This window comes from Dunckerocampus dactyliophorus, chromosome 2 (genome assembly GCF_027744805.1).
Source record: "Dunckerocampus dactyliophorus isolate RoL2022-P2 chromosome 2, RoL_Ddac_1.1, whole genome shotgun sequence".
Lineage (NCBI taxonomy): Eukaryota > Metazoa > Chordata > Actinopteri > Syngnathiformes > Syngnathidae > Dunckerocampus > Dunckerocampus dactyliophorus.
Genome location: NC_072820.1, coordinates 29403143 through 29420345, shown reverse-complemented (window position 1 = coordinate 29420345; position 17203 = coordinate 29403143). Strand labels below are relative to the sequence as shown.

The following is a 17203-nucleotide window of genomic DNA, read 5'->3' as shown; positions in this document are numbered from 1 at the left end:
CAAAGAATGCCTTTTTTTTCATTATAAATAGCCTATTTTGATCCAAACAGCCTAATTTGTGTTAATATATAATAAAAAATGATGTATGTGTTTAACAGAGGACCTATTCATACCTACACATGCATTAATAAATGTCACCCACTTCAAGTGGCACAATCCAGAGGGGTTGAGGCGAGTGCTAGCTTTGAATGCTTGGACCGTCAACATCGACGGATTTATATTCTCATAATGGCCACTAAAAATGATCCAAGTGTGGCAGTATGTTGAAAAGGTTAAAGATGACTCCAGAAAGTGAAATGCAACTTGTCAGCAGCTTCTTACACATGACGCAACTACAATCAACATGTATCATTTCAAGAAGGGCTCCTTGCACAAAAGTAGGATTTGGACATTCAGGATAAATGACTTAGCTGAGCTCAGCCAACCCAAAGCGAGAGCAACTAGGCTTAATTGGTTACACAAAGCCCAAGCCAGGATAAGCAGACAACGATTTATCAAGCCAAGTGAAACCAATCCCAGATCAGTGCGCGTACGCTGCTTCCTTAAATAGACCTCGCTATCGATCACAGAGTCGCCAATTCACCATGGCAACAAGAGCGAAATACTTTCCCCCGAGGGAAGCGGAATGATTTTATGAAATGATTTTACCCATCTTTTCTGTAAAGCGCTTTGAACTACCTTGTGTACGAATTGTGCTAAATAAACTTACCTTGCGTTCTGGGTAATGTAGTACACATCACAAGAACCAACACAATTAACATCTCCAACAACGTAGCCGCACTGTGATCATGAATCATGAATTATGATTATGTTTAAATTGTAGGTGAAATTGACTGCAGATGTGAGTGAAATTGTGTAAATCAGTGTTCACCACCAGGTCACTAGGCAGGTGACCGAGCCTGAATGAGGCATGAGTGTAATGAGTAGTCATTTTGATGAAGATTAAGAAACATTGACGTTTGAGATCCCGTTCTGTAAAACAGGACGAGATCCACCCCTGTGGCATTGTGCCTCGAAGATGCGTGGATCTCCACTGCAGTGTGCAGTGGGGACTTTACTTTCACTTTTATGTATATATTTATGATTTATAAATACGTGATAATAAAGCATAAAATGTACAGCATACCTGTACATGTACAACGTGCAAGATGGGTGTCACACACGTTTTTTTCTCCACGTTTTCATACTGTAGTATATTCAGCACAGCCCAAATGGCTGGAAAATCAAAAACTGAATGACACAAAATGCCTGCAGGGTTAAATAAAAGCTGGGGCCGCCTCTGTCACCACTTTTTAAGAGCGCCGTACCATTCAAGTTATTAACATTTAATTGAGCAGCAGCATAGAGGATTAGTTTAGCTCCCATTAAGACACATTCGTCGCATGCTTCCTGCAGCCTGCAGCCCTTCTGCTCCACCGTCTGGACAACGCCAGCTACAGGGGAGCGTGTTGTGTCCTTAAAACGTGCGAGACTTGATTCATTTATGCCTTATGGAACCTAAAGGAAACTTTGAAAACAATCTAAAAAGATTGGCTTGCTTCAATTCCTGTGAGCAATGTTTATAGTACAGCAAAATAAGAGGGCAAATTGCATGCAGAGCACATTTGCATGTGTAAATTTAGTGCCGTTAATTGCTAACTGAGCTATTCCAACAGCAAGCATTTGCTCATTGGGCTGTAACATTAGCATTTCTTCATATGCCCACTACATTGGCATTTGCAAGGTGTGTGCTTATGAATATCTCGAGGCGCTTTCGTTTTAAAGCTGCACAGAGGTGTCTAAAAGTGACATTTAATGCTACAAAAAAAAGAAATGAAGATGCAATAAGTTGCCTTTTTATCTTTTAAGGTACACAAACTTATCAGTTGTGCTTCCTCTTATCTGTGCAGGGTCTTCCTGCGGGCCATTAATCAGTATGCAGCCGTGCTGAACAAGAAATTTCTGGATCAAACCAACTTTGAGCTGCAGGTAAGAGCTTGTAAACCTTTTTTTTTTCCCCTCTAGTCCAGTCCGCCACAAAGGTTTTTGTAGTCATGGCTACAGTTTCACTTTCAGAGGACAGAATTATATATTCCAGTTAGGACGGGAACCAAAAGGTCAGTGAAGGCTTCAAACATACACTCGCAGGACACAACATTAGATACACCTGTTCAATCCACATACAAGAGCTACATTATTATTGTTAATAACACGTTTTAGCATCATGTAAGCAAATCACCTTGTAGCATTTTTATTATTTTTATGACTTATTCATTAAATCTTGATTGTGCAGATGTACCTAATTAAGTAGTGGGTGTTTCCCGTGTAATTAAAGCCGGCTCATAATAGAATTTAAACCTTAAGACGTATAGCGGAAAGTATTGATTGAAGATTATTTTTTACACGCTTTCTGCCTGATTGATGAAATCTGTAAAGCTTGTGCAGCTCCTATTCTACTTATCTACAAATCATGCTCATCTCTTTTTTATTCTTTTTCTTTTCTTTTTTTTTTTTTTTGCATCAGATGTGGAACAACTACTTTCACCTGGCTGTGGCCTTCCTCACCCAGGAGTCACTGCAGCTGGAGAATTTCTCGAGCGACAAACGTGCTAAAATATGCCAGAAGTGAGTAACTCCTCCAAAGCACCGGATGTTCTCATGCATCAAAGGCCAGATTCCAAGAAAAAAAATAGGGAATGCCCTCCTGGAGTTTCTGGTCTTTAATATATTCCCAAAGTGTCTCCTACATTGTTTCCCTTGTCTAATGAGTCATGGATAAAGAGGAACACTTTCTGGGTGGAAGTAGGGCATGCTCACATCCCTGCGGGGAAACATGTCATACTTCCACCCTGTGCTACAATTCAGTTCGGTACAATTTAGAACTTTAATCCCTTTAATTTGTATTGTAATGCAAGGTGTATATATGCCCGCACTCCTTACCCTCAGGACCAGTTTGGTCCCATTGACTCCTATTATAACACAGTTTATTTTTATATACTGTAATCCTGACCTGTTATGCTTTTCCACATTTAAAAAAAATGTAGCTCTAAGAAGCCCCCTACCTTCAAAATGAAGGGTAAACATGTCTTGGATGTGTGGCTATTACATTTTGTACCTCATTATGTGGTTTTCCCATTGAAAAAAAATGGGGTTCTTATAACAGAAAGGGAATATATTAAAATACATATTTTTTTATTTAATAACTTTATGTTTAGATCTGAAGTTGTTCAGGAAAAGTGAGAATTGCAATTTATACATTATATTTATATTGCACTTTTTTGAGAGGGACCGTTTTGGGACCTAAGGGTTTTAACACAACTTTTAACATACTTTTTTTAAAGAAAGTATTTTTATGTTTCTGCTTCTTTTAACCTTTTTTTGCTTTCAGATACCAAGACATGAGGCGGCAAATCGGCTTTGAGATCAGGGACATGTGGTACAATCTAGGTAATTTCAGTTTGCAATGTGTTTTTTTGCTTTGTTGATTGGATTCTAGCGAGGATCTATATTGTGAGCCAAGCAAGTAATGTACACTTAATTGGCTTTGAGAGAGGCTTAGTAGAATATGGTGGTGGTGTGTTGGATTTACAGTATACACCTGAGCCTCCCTTTACAGTGTCCCATTTGATAATAATGTGGGTTTAGAGTTCATTGTAAATCTTTTCCTTTTGATTTTTCTGCAAGACTACTGTATATATTCTTTGCTCACGTGTGCACTTGTTCCCCTCCCACTGAAGGACCCCACAAGATCAAATTCATCCCCGAGATGGTGGGCCCCATCCTGGAGATGACGCTGGTCCCGGAAATTGAGCTACGCAAGGCCACCATTCCCATCTTCTTTGACATGATGCAGTGCGAGTTCCACTTCACGTGCAGTTTCCAGCGGGTGCGACCTCTTCTATTACTACTACTGCAGTAAAATAGCAGAGAATGGCGGGGGGGGTGGGGAGAGTAGTATGCTAACATGCGGATTTAATGGCAAACCGTGGGCGTTGCTGCGGGAGTGTGGGGAATAATAAACGCTGCGTAGGGACCCCATACACACACACAAACACACAAAAATAAAATAAATGCTCTATAGCTGCAAGCCTGCTTGTAATTCTGCAAATCTCATTTTGTATTTTGTTGTGCCACGATTAGCAACAGTGGCGCTGAGAGGAACTTAATGTTACGCCTCGTTAAGGGATAAAACCAAGCTTTTCTGCATCAGCGAGAATCCTGTTTGACTGGACATGTTCTGTGCGTGGGCTCTTTTAAATGGCACCATGCTTGTTACCTCCACCAAGGCATCATTTAGGGCCGTTTTTACGCTTTAATCTCACATAGAGGAGTTATCATAGAGGAGACTGTGGGTAGAAAGAAAACAGAGCGCTGCAGAAGAGTGGAGACTATGGAATATGTGCAGCCATCTACATGTTCAGAGGGTGGGCTGTCTTAAATTGGACCTAATTGTTACTACTTCCAGGCAGAATTTAGAGTTGTGTTTATGCTTTTGTCTCAGACAATTTTATCCATCAGGACACTAAGGACTGCAAGAAAATATGTGTAGCCATGTACATGGTCTGTCTTTGAGCTCCCTTAAATGGCACCACGGTTATTTATCCATCCATTCATTTTCTATTCCACTTATCCGGGGTATGCTGGAGCCTATCCCATCTTATTTTTATTGTTCTTATCATACATCAACAAATGTTTAAACTTTGCAACGTTCCAAAGCGCAGCAACTTTCCCCTAGCACCCTCCTTTTGCTCCAGTTTTGTGGCTTCAGGAATGGAATAAAAATGGCTTCAGGTTTTTTATAGAATGCATCCAGTGTACATCAGACATATGAGCTCCATGCATCACTGTCGAGAAGGTGCAGGAGCAATATAGTGGAAAAAAGTAGAAGGGAAAAGTCTAATGCAGAGACTAAAAATAAAAAGATGCAGGAAACGGAGGGGAGATAATGAATGGATGGTGTTAATGAATGGGGCGGGGGAAAGCCTGATTATTTACGGCCTTGTGTGATTGCAGTTTGAGAACGAGATCATCACCAAGTTGGATCACGAGGTGGAGGGTGGCCGCGGCGACGAGCAGTACAAAGTTCTCTTCCAGAAGATGTAAGTAGATGCCACTAATCGCCCCTCAAGGTAAAAGCGCTAATAATCATCTCTCACCAGTTTGCTAGAGCACTGCAGGAAGCACAAGTACCTGGCCAAAAGTGGTGAGAACTTTGTCACACTAGTGGTGCGTCTCCTGGAGAGGCTGCTGGACTACCGCACCATCATGCATGACGAGAACAAGGAGAACCGTATGAGCTGCACCGTCAACGTGCTTGTAAGTCTAAAACACACATCTTTTTGTTTTTGCCATTGAAGTGAACGTAATGGCACAGGATGAACCGCAAACACGGAACAACCTCCACCTGTCATGATGTATGAAGCTGTCATTGATATGAAACTTGGCAGGAAGCTTCCACAGTAAGGCATATGTCATCTCGGAGGTGTGTTTGGGCTCCTTATCATGTTGGAAAACAGTTTTTGGAATTCAGTCTTTGGAATTCACATTCATCTTTCCTTTCAATGAACCGCAGCTCCTCATTGCTGGCAGCACTTATGCAGCCCCAGACCATGAAACTGCCACCACCATGCTCAAGACACAATCTTGGTACTCAATTGTGTTGCCAGCTATTTAGACCATAACAACTGTGTGTTGGCTCATTTTCAGTGGATAGTAAATCTATACTGCTATCCAAGCTATACACTGACTACTCTAAAGTATGTCCAAGTTTACTTTCTATACTATTGCCACCTGGCGTATGACAAAACGTTGGCTGAAATGTGAGGGGTGGACTTACTTTTGTGAGATTTTCTACGGTACATATTAAAGTCCCTGTTCATGTGCACTTAATATACTTGAAAAATGCTATTTCAAGCTTCATAAAAAAGTACAAAAGCTTTCCTCAGAGTGCTTTTCAATGAGCCATGTCTCTCTTTGTCCTCACAGAACTTTTACAAGGAGATAGACAGAGAGGAGATGTACATCAGGTAAGTGCTTCCTCACATATGTATTTATGTATGTGTGTGTGTGTATATATACTGTGTATATGTGTATGTACTGTACATATATATATATATATATATATATATATATATATATTTATATTATATCATATTATATTCTGGACGAGAAGCTGCTCCGTAGTTTAAGTCACACTGGCCAAAAATGCATATATAAATTGCACTGGACTATAAGTCCCATTTTTAAAATGTATTTTATGAAATCAGAGACCAAGAACAGACATTTTATCTTGAAAGACAAGTTATATTTACAATATAATGGAGACAGCAGGCTAAATAGGCATCTGTAACGTGAATAGATGGTATGTTAACATATTAAAAGTTATTCAGATAACCTAAACAACATAACTAGTTTGTCAAACTCACCCCAAATCACTACCAAATCCATTGTATTCTTCATCCTCAGTGTCACTTCTGAACAACTCCGCTAACTCCGGAAGGGGCGCGCCTCTTCCTCTTCTGCATGGCTGTCGTCAGACTCAGCATTAGGGGTGGGGGAAATAATGAATTGTTAGATGCATCGTGATGCGAACATTAATGATTATTATTCGATTCATAAATGTCAATAATCAATGCTGACTGAACAAAAAAAAAAGGAACAAGAAAGACGGAAAGCGGAAGTGCTGCCCAGACATTTTATGTCTGGGCAGAAAAGATGCTCCCAGAATGGCTGAGCGTAAAGTCCGACCCGCACCCGCTGGATTTAAAGCGAGTGTCTGGAAGCACTTTGGCTTTCACGTAGTTGAAGGTAAAAATGAGCTGGACAAGAGCCAGACAATATGCAAGCTTTGTCATACAAGCTTAAAATATTTTAGGAACACAAATAATATGTGAAACCACATAGCACGTTTCCACCCAAACCAGGAGGAAAAACAGCCAGCTGAAGTTGCTGCCAACCAGAGAACCATCAAGCAGGTGATAACTAATTTTCCACCCAACTCAGAAAAGTGTTTCTGCCTGAAACACTTTTATTGCAAAGGATTTGTGGCCGTATTCGGTTGTCGAGAAGCAGGGCCTTTGTGCTTTGTTGCGCACTTTGGAACCCAAATACAACGTCCCATCGCAACATTATTTCACTGATACTGCAGTTGTGAATAAGGGCAGTTTTTTTGGTTATTCATAATATACTGACATCTGCAAGCATTATTCTTGTATGAGAGCCACTGGTACAGAAATCTGTATTTCGTATGAAAGCTGTTTTTGACTTTGCTGTACAGCAAAAATATTGTTTTGTCAGAGATTCTATGCTCAGGATTTTAGTTTGAATTCATAAGTCTATTATTTATTTGTGAATAATGGCGGATTTTTTATGTTAGTTACTCAAAATATGCTGAAGTTTGTTAATTTTAGACATGCTGCTACTGGTGTACTTTACTTTTCCTGCTGGTTCTGTGCAATGGGAAATATGTTGGTAGCTGTAACCTATATAGAAAAAAATTATGCATGAAAAAAATATATATATATCACAAAAAAAGATGCATCGATAATGGTTTTATCATTGCATCGCAGGCCTCTGAATCATAATCGCATCGAATCGTGAGGTGGCCAGAGATTCCCACCCCTACTCAGCGTCAGTCCCAGTTAATATTGTGGCCTTTCTAAATCTCGACAGTATGGTTTTGGTTGTCACTGAAGCTCAGGCTTTGTCGATCCATCCAGAAAAGTTGCGTGGTGCATTCTCCCGGTTGCTGTGAAGCCATGTTCTCCATCTGTCATCCACTTGTCCCACAGCTGACGCCACACTGGCAACTACTTCGGCATGGAGGCGTAAATGAACTTTTGACAAGCCTCTCCCGGCAGCACATTGTTCAAGCACCCACTTGTTCCTCCAGCTGTGGCCATCTACAGTAGCTTTTAGCCCGCAATTAGCGTTTGGATTTCTTCATTGCAGTTAGAGTATCCTCCACTTTTCGCCAGTCTCTCACAAGTTTCTTGTTCACTCCAAACTTTCTTTCTGCTGCTCGATTACCGTTTTCGGCTGCATATTTCACTACTTGCAGTAATCTGCAGAATATGATTTACTTTTTGGGGGCATTTGGGTTCCGACTTTTTTACACCTACGTGTGGCGCTGTGAACAGGCACGCAGACAGACCACGTGACACTCCAAACCACAGAAGAAGAAAGAACAGTTGCGCGTAAGTCCGTAATCTGTCACTTAAGAAAAGTGGAATTATTTCTGTAATTACATCATTATGGAGTATAAGACAACAAATTATCAGGAAAATGTCGACTGGGGTGAGTCATGTCCGTCGAAATATTCAGATATTATTTCACATGACGGCAACGAGGCGATGGTGGGTCTGTGACGTCATCGTACTTGGTATCGCCTGTATAGCAGTAGCAGATACTTGCTGTGATAGCTTCATATATATCAACTAAAAAAAGAGAAACTTATGTCTCGTTTGGGTGGCTTTATTTCAGAATGGGTGACAACATCTTGTCTCTAGCATAGCGACAGCACAACTGACTACTCTTCCATACAACAGACATATTCCAAAGATGCCTAACACATTTTGGGCATCTATGGGCATTGGAGTGTAAGACCACGACAAATACACTCAATGGCATACAAGCCTAGAGCACCCTGTTGGGGCTGTCAGTGTGGAAAAAAAACTATACTGTATATAAGTCGCTCCAGAGTATAAGTCGCAGGACGAGCCAAACCATGAATAAAAGTACAACCTATAGTCCAGAAAATACGATGTGTGTGTGTGTTTGTTGTGTGTAGACTTTAATTACTGAGTCCTAGCTCAGTCACAATCATTCACAAGATCCACACAAACTGTCAGTTGTTCCACATAAAAAATGCTAAAAAAATTGCTATTTCCTGGTCAAACATGTAACTTTAAGAGCATTTGCACCAAAACATTACCGCAAAGTAGGCTGGGAACAGGACGTGCTCCCAGCGAAACTACAATTTAAAAAAAACATACGCTAGCATGCATGCGGCAGCGGGAGCAAAACTGAGTTGGGTTGTACTTAATTGAAGTATTTTAGAATGTACTCACGTTATTTTTCATCAATCCTCATCCACAAATCCATCAAAGTCCTCATCTTCTGTATTCGACACAAAAAAGCCGTCTTCTTTTCCGTTCGCTACTAGTCTGTTAACTTGTCAGTGTTATTCAGCTCCGAAGCAAAGAAGGAAACTTCTCCTGTTGCTTCTGCCAACTTTATTTATTGAACGCGGCCACCAGACAGCAGCTCAGAACACACACACATCTCTCAGCATCGTCTCGCCTTCCTGCTTGCCCACAAGGCAAAGGTTAAACAAGCCCCACTACATAGCTGTCCAGCCAATGCCTGTAAGAAATGACACCGTTTATTTCCTGGTGTGCACTGGTCAATACTGTAATGCCGCTTGTTGTGGGGAAGGAGAGACTCACGTCGCCGATGCACTTTAATGGCTTTATTAACAGCGGAGAACACTGCAGGACTTTACATCCACGCCAACATAAACACACTTCCCAACTCTCTCCAAACTCACAGCTAGCACTGAGCCTAGCTCTCCTGCTCGGGACGCCCACCGTCACTTCCCGATGAACTAAAGCTGTAATGACACTGCCGTATAAAAAGTAAAATATAAAAAACAAGCGTAAGACATTACTAGCACAGCTTTGTTCTGTGGGTGGTGGATATATTCTACAAGTTATTATTAAGCCTCTAGCTTCCTTTTAGTAAGTAAAAACCTTGGCTATGATTGCACTACATTGTCATGTAGACCTACAAAGTACACTTGGAAGAACAAGAGGTGAATAAATGTATTGCAACTGATGTGAAACTGATGAGGGGTAGGATTAAATAAGCTTTGCTTCTTCCTACTCCTTTTTGGACATGCAAAATTGTGAATTGTACTATGTGATGTGCTACTGTTTGACTCATGCATGTTCAGGATTAAAACCATGAACCATGATAATAACAAGCCTAGTAGTGCTGTACAACTTTTATCCGCAGTCCGCAGTGCCCTCTACTGGTCAACATTATTATTTTTATTATTTTTTCCCCTTTTTTTTTTTTTCTCTACTGGTCAACATTCAAACTGGATGCCAACCTGTCTATAGAGGCCACCTGGCTATAGCGGCCACTTTTGCCCACGCCCTCTAGTGGCCGCTATAGACAAGTTTGACTGTGTGTGTGTGTGTGTGTGTGTGTGTGTATATATATATATATATATATATATATATATATATATATATTTTTTTTTTTTTTTTTTTTAGCGCACCTTTAATTATGTTAAGTAGTGGTTGTGATATTTGATTTAGAGAGTTAAATGTTGACCCCTTCAGGTACCTGTATAAGCTGTGCGACCTCCACAAAGAGTGTGATAACTACACGGAGGCGGCTTACACACTGCTGCTCCACGCCAAGCTGCTCAAGGTACGCACGAACATGAATATTGTTAAATACATTCCTAAGTAATGCACATTGCACCCTTTAATGGAGTCTTATCCACACAGATTGTACAATCAGATTGTGTTGACTTGGTTTCCCTGGTAACTACAGTGTAACTGCTGTAAATAATGTTCAGTTTGCGTGTGCGTGCGTGCGTACGTGTGTGTGTATTAATAAAGTCAAACCAGCACCCCTGTGATAGTGATGAGCTCCCCAGATGGACGACCTGCAGGCTCATAAGAACTGCTACAGATTTGTCCCCTCTTTGTCAATGCCGGGGTCAGAAGCCAGCCCCGCCAATCAGCCGAAATCCTTTTAGCATGTAAATGCTGCGGCCCAGCTGTTGGCTAATCATTGAGCAGCCACCAGGCAGCCTCATGCCCTCCCTTCCTTCGGCGGTTGTTGGTTAAAACCACCTTCTAAAGCCATTTGGAGTCCCGGTCACCTTTCCTTTCCGCTGCAGTGGTCTGACGAGGCGTGTGCAGCCCACCTGACACAGCGAGACGGCTACCAGGCCTCCACCCAGGGTCAGCTGAAGGACCAGCTCTACCAGCAGATTATCAATTACTTTGACAAGGGCAAGGTAACGCAAACTTACACATTTGATTGGTCCGTAATTGTAATAAAACTGCGATCTGTGCATGCTTTTTCTGGCTAAGTTAAGGGAGATACGCTGAATAAATTTTATGTTTATGGTTCAAAACAGTTATGTCCATTGTGTTGACTCAAACGGGGTATTCTGCTAAGCAAGTTTAGTGGGTTAGCAAGCTGCAAGCTGAGTGGAAAGCCGGACTTGCGTGTTCAGCAAAGGTAGCTATGTTTTAAAGCAGCTGTATCACCATGGTAATTTAGGTTAAACTCATAATCTGGTTCCGACCAGGTTATGTCCAGGCTTTCATCTTAAAATAGGCTATGAAAGTGCCATTGTTTCACTGTTTAGCTAATTCGGAGCTAGCATCACCATTTATGTAGAACCTACGGAGCCCCTCAGGGGCAAAAAATGTGAAAAAAAGAGCATTCCCTAAAGATATTATCCATCTATAAGCAAGATAGATTTTTAGATGAGGGAATACGCTAGATAAGATCTGTTTTTGAGCCGTGCACCAGGAATAAAATAGAATATGAAATATTAATAATTAGGCCAATGTTAGTAGACGTCTATGTCACAGCACTCCTTGCGTGAGTACTCAGCCCATTAGTCTTCTTATATTACAATAATTACTGGAGGAATAAACACTCTGAGGCATCAATCACATGGAAAAAAAACACGTGTTTATTATAACAAGGATTGGATAAGCGGAGGAAAATGGATGGATGGATGGCATTATTCTGTCAGCGGTCCTCCCTTGATCTGTTGGCAGCGACAGTGTTGCATTTAGCAGTCATAATCTTTTGGGAACTCCTCATAATGCTTCATAATAATTACTTACGGATTTTTTGTAAAGCACACCAGGTGGCATGGCTACATTACTGAGTGGAAGTTGAATAATATGACGTCAAGTGCCCCTAAGTGAACGCACACTGAGAACAAAGCTGAGAACCGAACTTGACAAAGTTAGCAAAGTTGATAATCACCGTTGCAGTACCGTTTAGTCCTGTTTGGGGCATTTAGGTTTTGCTGAGCTGCATCTTGAGCACAAAGCCTTTCACAGAATACCCCCCACGTGTGTGTTTGGGCCTTTATTGAATTGCGTATCAAAGAATGCTCTCAATTTACAAGTCCGGGCTCATTTCAATAAATTCAATATATCATGCAAAATGGTATTTGATTTCAAGAGACTATAAGACCAATATTTATTGTTATTTTTAATTATTTTTAATCTGTTTCTTATTGCCTTTATTGGTCCTTTTATTGGTCATTAGGGGTAGGAGAAATGATCAATTCTTAGAAGCATCGCGATGCGGACGGTTATTAATCGATTCATAAATGTCAATAACCGATGTTGACGGAACAAAAAAAAACGAAACAAAAAGAATGAAAGCCTAAGTCCCGCCAGGACAGTTTACGGTGGTGTACCTAATGTAAGACGCTACCAGAATGGCTGAGCGTAAACTCCGACATGCCCCCCCTGGATTTAAAGTGAGCGCCTGGAAGCACTTTGACTTTGAAAACAGCCAGCTGAAGTTGCTGCCAACCAGAGAACCATCGAGCAGGTGATAACTAATTTTCCACACAACTCGGAAAAGGTGAAGCAAATCAGAAAGTCAATCGCAACTTTTATTGTGAAGGATTTGTGGCTGTATTTGGTTGTTGAGAAGCAGGGCTTTCCAACGTCCATCGCAACATTATTTCACTGACTCTGCAATTGTGAATAAGGGCAGCCTAGTTTTTTCTGGTTACGAATGGGAGCCACTGGCACAGAAATCTATATTTTGTATGAAAACTCTTTTAGACTTTGCTATACAGAAAAAACATTATTTTGTAATTTTGTCAGATTTTATGCTCAGGATTTTAGTTTGAATTCAGAAGTATATTATTTATTTGTGAATTAAATGCTGATTTGTTTTATGTTGGTTTTCTGCTGGTTCTGTGCAATGGGAAATATGTTGGCAGATGTAACCTTCCAATTATTAGAAGATAATGGAAGTAAATTCATCTGTTTTATGTTTATTTTAACTGTGGATCATTACAAATATGCTCTGTCTTAGTAGTACACAGTGGGTAAAACAAAATTATATGTAGAAAAAAAATGTTTTATTAATGGGTGTGTGTTTGTTTCCTCTACAGATGTGGGAGGAAGCAATCATCTTGGGGAAGGAACTGGCAGAGCAGTATGAGAATGAGATGTTTGACTTTGAGCAGCTTAGTGCATCCTTGGTGCGTCTGTTGTTTGTAATCATGCACAACAGGTCCAGCCTTTTTAAGTTCATTTCATCAACTAGATGAAATATAAGTTGGATTTTAAGGCTGAACACCACTGTCGTCCCCATGCAGCGGAAACAGGCCCAGTTCTACGAGAACATCGTGAAGGTGATCCGACCCAAACCCGACTACTTCGCCGTGGGCTACTATGGCATGGGCTTCCCTTCCTTTCTAAGGGTGAGTGCCGGATCATGCATTTGAGGTTAAAAGGTCAACATGAGCCACTGACACAATCTGTCAACACTGATTATTAACATCGTCTTCCATTTATGCTGCTGTAGTATGTGATTCACTTCACGTTCAAAACTGAATGAGTGGGCGGTGGTGCACACCCAGAAGGGCTTTAATTTTGGAGAGGGTTGTACTGTATTCTTGGAAAATGGTGATGTCCTATTTGGAAACTCTTGAACTGATGTATCTACTTTTTGCATATATGCTGTAACTCTGCATCAGTGTTATAGATGGCATATATCACATGCACTAATGTATATTAAGGAGTGGGGCAGGAGGACACAGCTGTTAGCGACAGTAGCATAGGAGCCAAAGTCCTAACATTACACCCACATTTTAACAGCAACATCATGCTAGGTTAGCCGTTATCCACTGCAGAAAAACATAATCAAACGTACAGCTTATCCTTTCTGCTATTACCAAATAGCACTACCGTATTTTAGTTTTACTTAGGCTCATGACCATACAGCGCACCGTATTAAAAGGCGCAGTCTCAGTTACAGGTGCTATTTTTGTATTTACACAACACAAGATACGCCGTATTATTGGGCGCATGTATGCACGCTAAAACATACCGTGTCGCTCAGAAATCAGTGAGGAAGCGACAATGCTTTATTTCTTTAGATAAATTAAGAGCAGAACTCTCATTCAGTTTATCAAACCCACTTGAAATCAGGAAGGTCATCACTCAACACAACAGTCTCAGTCATGGTGCACAACTAAACACATCACACAGCAACGCAAAAACAGACAAGACACTACCGCTACTTTTGCAGAACAATAACTAACAACTATGTAGCTCAAACATGTAACTTTAAGTGCATTTTACACCAAAACACTACTGCAAAGCACGCTGGGGAACAGGAAGTGCTCCCAGTGACGTTACAGTACGCTAGCATGCATGCTATTGTATGTTTTTAAAAAGCCAGCGAGAGCAAAACTGAGTTGGGTTGGACTTTATTGAAGTATTTAACAATGTACTCACGTTATTTTTGATCAATCCTCATCCACAAATCCATCAAAGTCCTCATATTTTGTATCCCAAATGAACAGAGGGGCAAGTTCTCCATCAAACACGCCAGGTTCCCTGTCATCATTGTCAGTCAGTCTCGTTGCCGTGCGGCACCTCAGAAATGATGCCGGCTTTTGTGAAAGCTCGAACAACAGTGCATCAGACACATTAGCCCAAGCATCCACAATCCATTAGTAAAGCTGTGTTCGTTAGCTGTCATTCATCGCAACTTCACTTTAAACACCGTGTTTGCATCTATTCACAAATTGTACCGAAGCTCGCACGGCGCTGCCTCCCAGTGTTAGTGAAGCTGTGTTCGCTAGCTGTCATCTATCGCTCCCACGCCGCTCGCAACTTCACTTTAAACGCCGTGTTTACACTGATGTCCAGGCGTTGGAGTTCCTTCGTCAAGCCTCCCGGAATGATGTCAAGCTCCAAGTTCATTTGCTTCATTTGTGGTGACGTGTGAGAAAAAAACATCCGGTCTCTTTCCGTAACCGTCACTCAGCCACTCAGCCATTTTCTCCTCGTCCTTCCAGCCCCTTTGATTGGTCCGGCTGGAAACTTTTCTTAAGGCAGCATCTTCCGCTTAAAAATCACCACAGGTAGCAGTTTCTGTCCATTACCATGGAAACCAAGCACAACAGTAAAAGCCGACTTCTCGTGCCTCGTTGTGTGTGTGAGCGGCACGTCGTCCATGTTGGTGATGTAGTTGGGTAGTCGTTGTCTGCAATGTTTTTACTGCAGTAGGAGCGGAAGATGGCCAGCTTTCCTTGTAATCCGCTGGATGTTGCTGCGCCACGGTAGTCCTTGCCCGGATGGATAGATGGCACCATTTCATTAAATATACTTATATAACTACTAGGGCGTGCCTTTAGCGTCCTCAGTCACGTCCACCTTTCCTTTCCTCTATACAAGCAGCGTGTCGGCAGGAGACGCTCCTAGTCAGTCGAGCGGAGCGCTCATAAAAGTCACACAGCAACACTTACAGATTTTGGAACTCGGTACACACATAAGGCGCTAAATTTCCTATATAATGTGTTTTTCTTCTTACATGCATTAAGTCCTTTTGTCATCCATGGCCCATTTTTCTTTTGCTTCTTGGACATTTCTCGCAAGGGACAGTTCTTATCATGCAGCTTCATATAAGTGTTTAGAAAGTGTTCATCTCAACACTCTCCCATCTTTCTTCTTGTAGATCTTTCTTAAAAGCGTTGACACTGTCCTCTGTGAGTAATCTTTGGAAAGTCTTTTTGTCCTCCATCTTTCTTTTATTGTTGTTTTCATTGTAAATTGTAAGCACTGGGAGATGGTCGCTGATATCATTAATTAGCAGACCACTAGTTGTGTTGTTATCAAAGTCATTAGTGAATATATTGTCAATTAGAGTAGCACAGTGGTCTGTTATTCTGCTTGGTCTGGTGATTTTAGGATGTAGACTCAAACTATACATTATGTCTATAAAGTCATCTATTATCTTGTTCTTGTTTGGATTCAGAAGGTAAATATGGAAGTCTCAACACACAAATATTTGTTGCTTGATATCTGTGAAGCTTGTTTTGTCCTCGAACATTTCAATGCTTGACTTTGGAGTTCTATATAAACAACTTATTAATATATTTTTGCCTTTTTCTTTACAGATTTCAATCGTTATGCATTCTAAAATGTTGTCAATAGCACATCACATGTTCTTTACCATCCTCGATGCCTCTGACAACAAGCACTCTGGTCTCTGGTCCTCCATTTAACTTGATGAAAATGTTGCATATGGCACTCCAAGTACCTTGGATCCTTCCCTGCTTCCTCAGATCACGTGCTTTCTTGGCAATTTCAGCGTTGCGTTTTGTCAGATGCGTATTCATATAGACATGTGTACCTTTCAGCTACTTTCCCTGTTTCAGCGGTGCGGTTTTGAATTTCCTGTTGGTGAACTTACCGATGATGACGGGTGTTGTGTTGTTCCTGCCATACAGTGGGATGCAAGTGTCGATGGTTTGGACGTTTACGTCCACATCCTTTGAATGCAGAAAAGTAGCAACTGGCTGCTCCGCAGAAGCGACATCCTCTTCATCTGGTTCACCCTTATTCCCGACAGCTCTGGCATAAGACCTTGGTTTGATCTGAAGCCCCGTCACAATCGCATCATTCATTCCTGTATTCTGGTCCATGTCATCAATAGTGATCTTCAGATGCTCAATCGGTTTCTCTTTTTCATCGTTATCTTGTGATAAGAATGCCGTTCAAGGCAGCATTACTGTCCTGTAACACCTTATTCTCCTCTCTCAGGCTTTGAAATTCACCCCTCAAGCCTTGAACGTCTTCCCTCAGGTTATGAACCTCCTTTTTTATGGATCCGTTGTAACGTTCCATGTACTCCAGCCTCTGTAGTCTCAGTAGTATTAGATCCGTATTATTTGTATTCTTTTCCAGGATTTCTTGTTGCTTTTACATGAAATCCTTTGAGATGACTTGACGACTGCACCGTCAATCCCTCCTTTAGTGCTTCTGTATGCTTGGTCAGCTGGTGCTTCATGCTGTTCATGTGCACTCCAGCCGGCCTCAGTGGTGGAGATGGTACAACTGCAGCACCCTCTCTCATCCCACGAAGCTTCATGTTTTCTATAGTCGAGTCCAGGGCACTTCAACTGGAGCCGCTCGAACCTCCA

General features: G+C 41.3%; 1 protein-coding gene across 2 annotated transcripts in view; it reads left to right on the top strand.

Moving 5' to 3' along the window:
• Nucleotides 1-17203, top strand: part of dock1 (dedicator of cytokinesis 1) — a 233058-nt gene that overhangs the window by 185459 nt on the left and 30396 nt on the right. For both annotated transcript variants that reach the window (XM_054800773.1, XM_054800780.1), the window contains exons 30-40: nt 1890-1968; nt 2504-2604; nt 3368-3426; nt 3717-3865; nt 4993-5078; nt 5139-5295; nt 5965-6005; nt 10326-10416; nt 10895-11014; nt 13160-13249; nt 13367-13471. In XM_054800773.1, the coding sequence (XP_054656748.1) occupies nt 1890-1968; nt 2504-2604; nt 3368-3426; nt 3717-3865; nt 4993-5078; nt 5139-5295; nt 5965-6005; nt 10326-10416; nt 10895-11014; nt 13160-13249; nt 13367-13471 (1078 nt within the window). The remainder of the gene's footprint in view (nt 1-1889; nt 1969-2503; nt 2605-3367; nt 3427-3716; nt 3866-4992; nt 5079-5138; nt 5296-5964; nt 6006-10325; nt 10417-10894; nt 11015-13159; nt 13250-13366; nt 13472-17203) is intronic.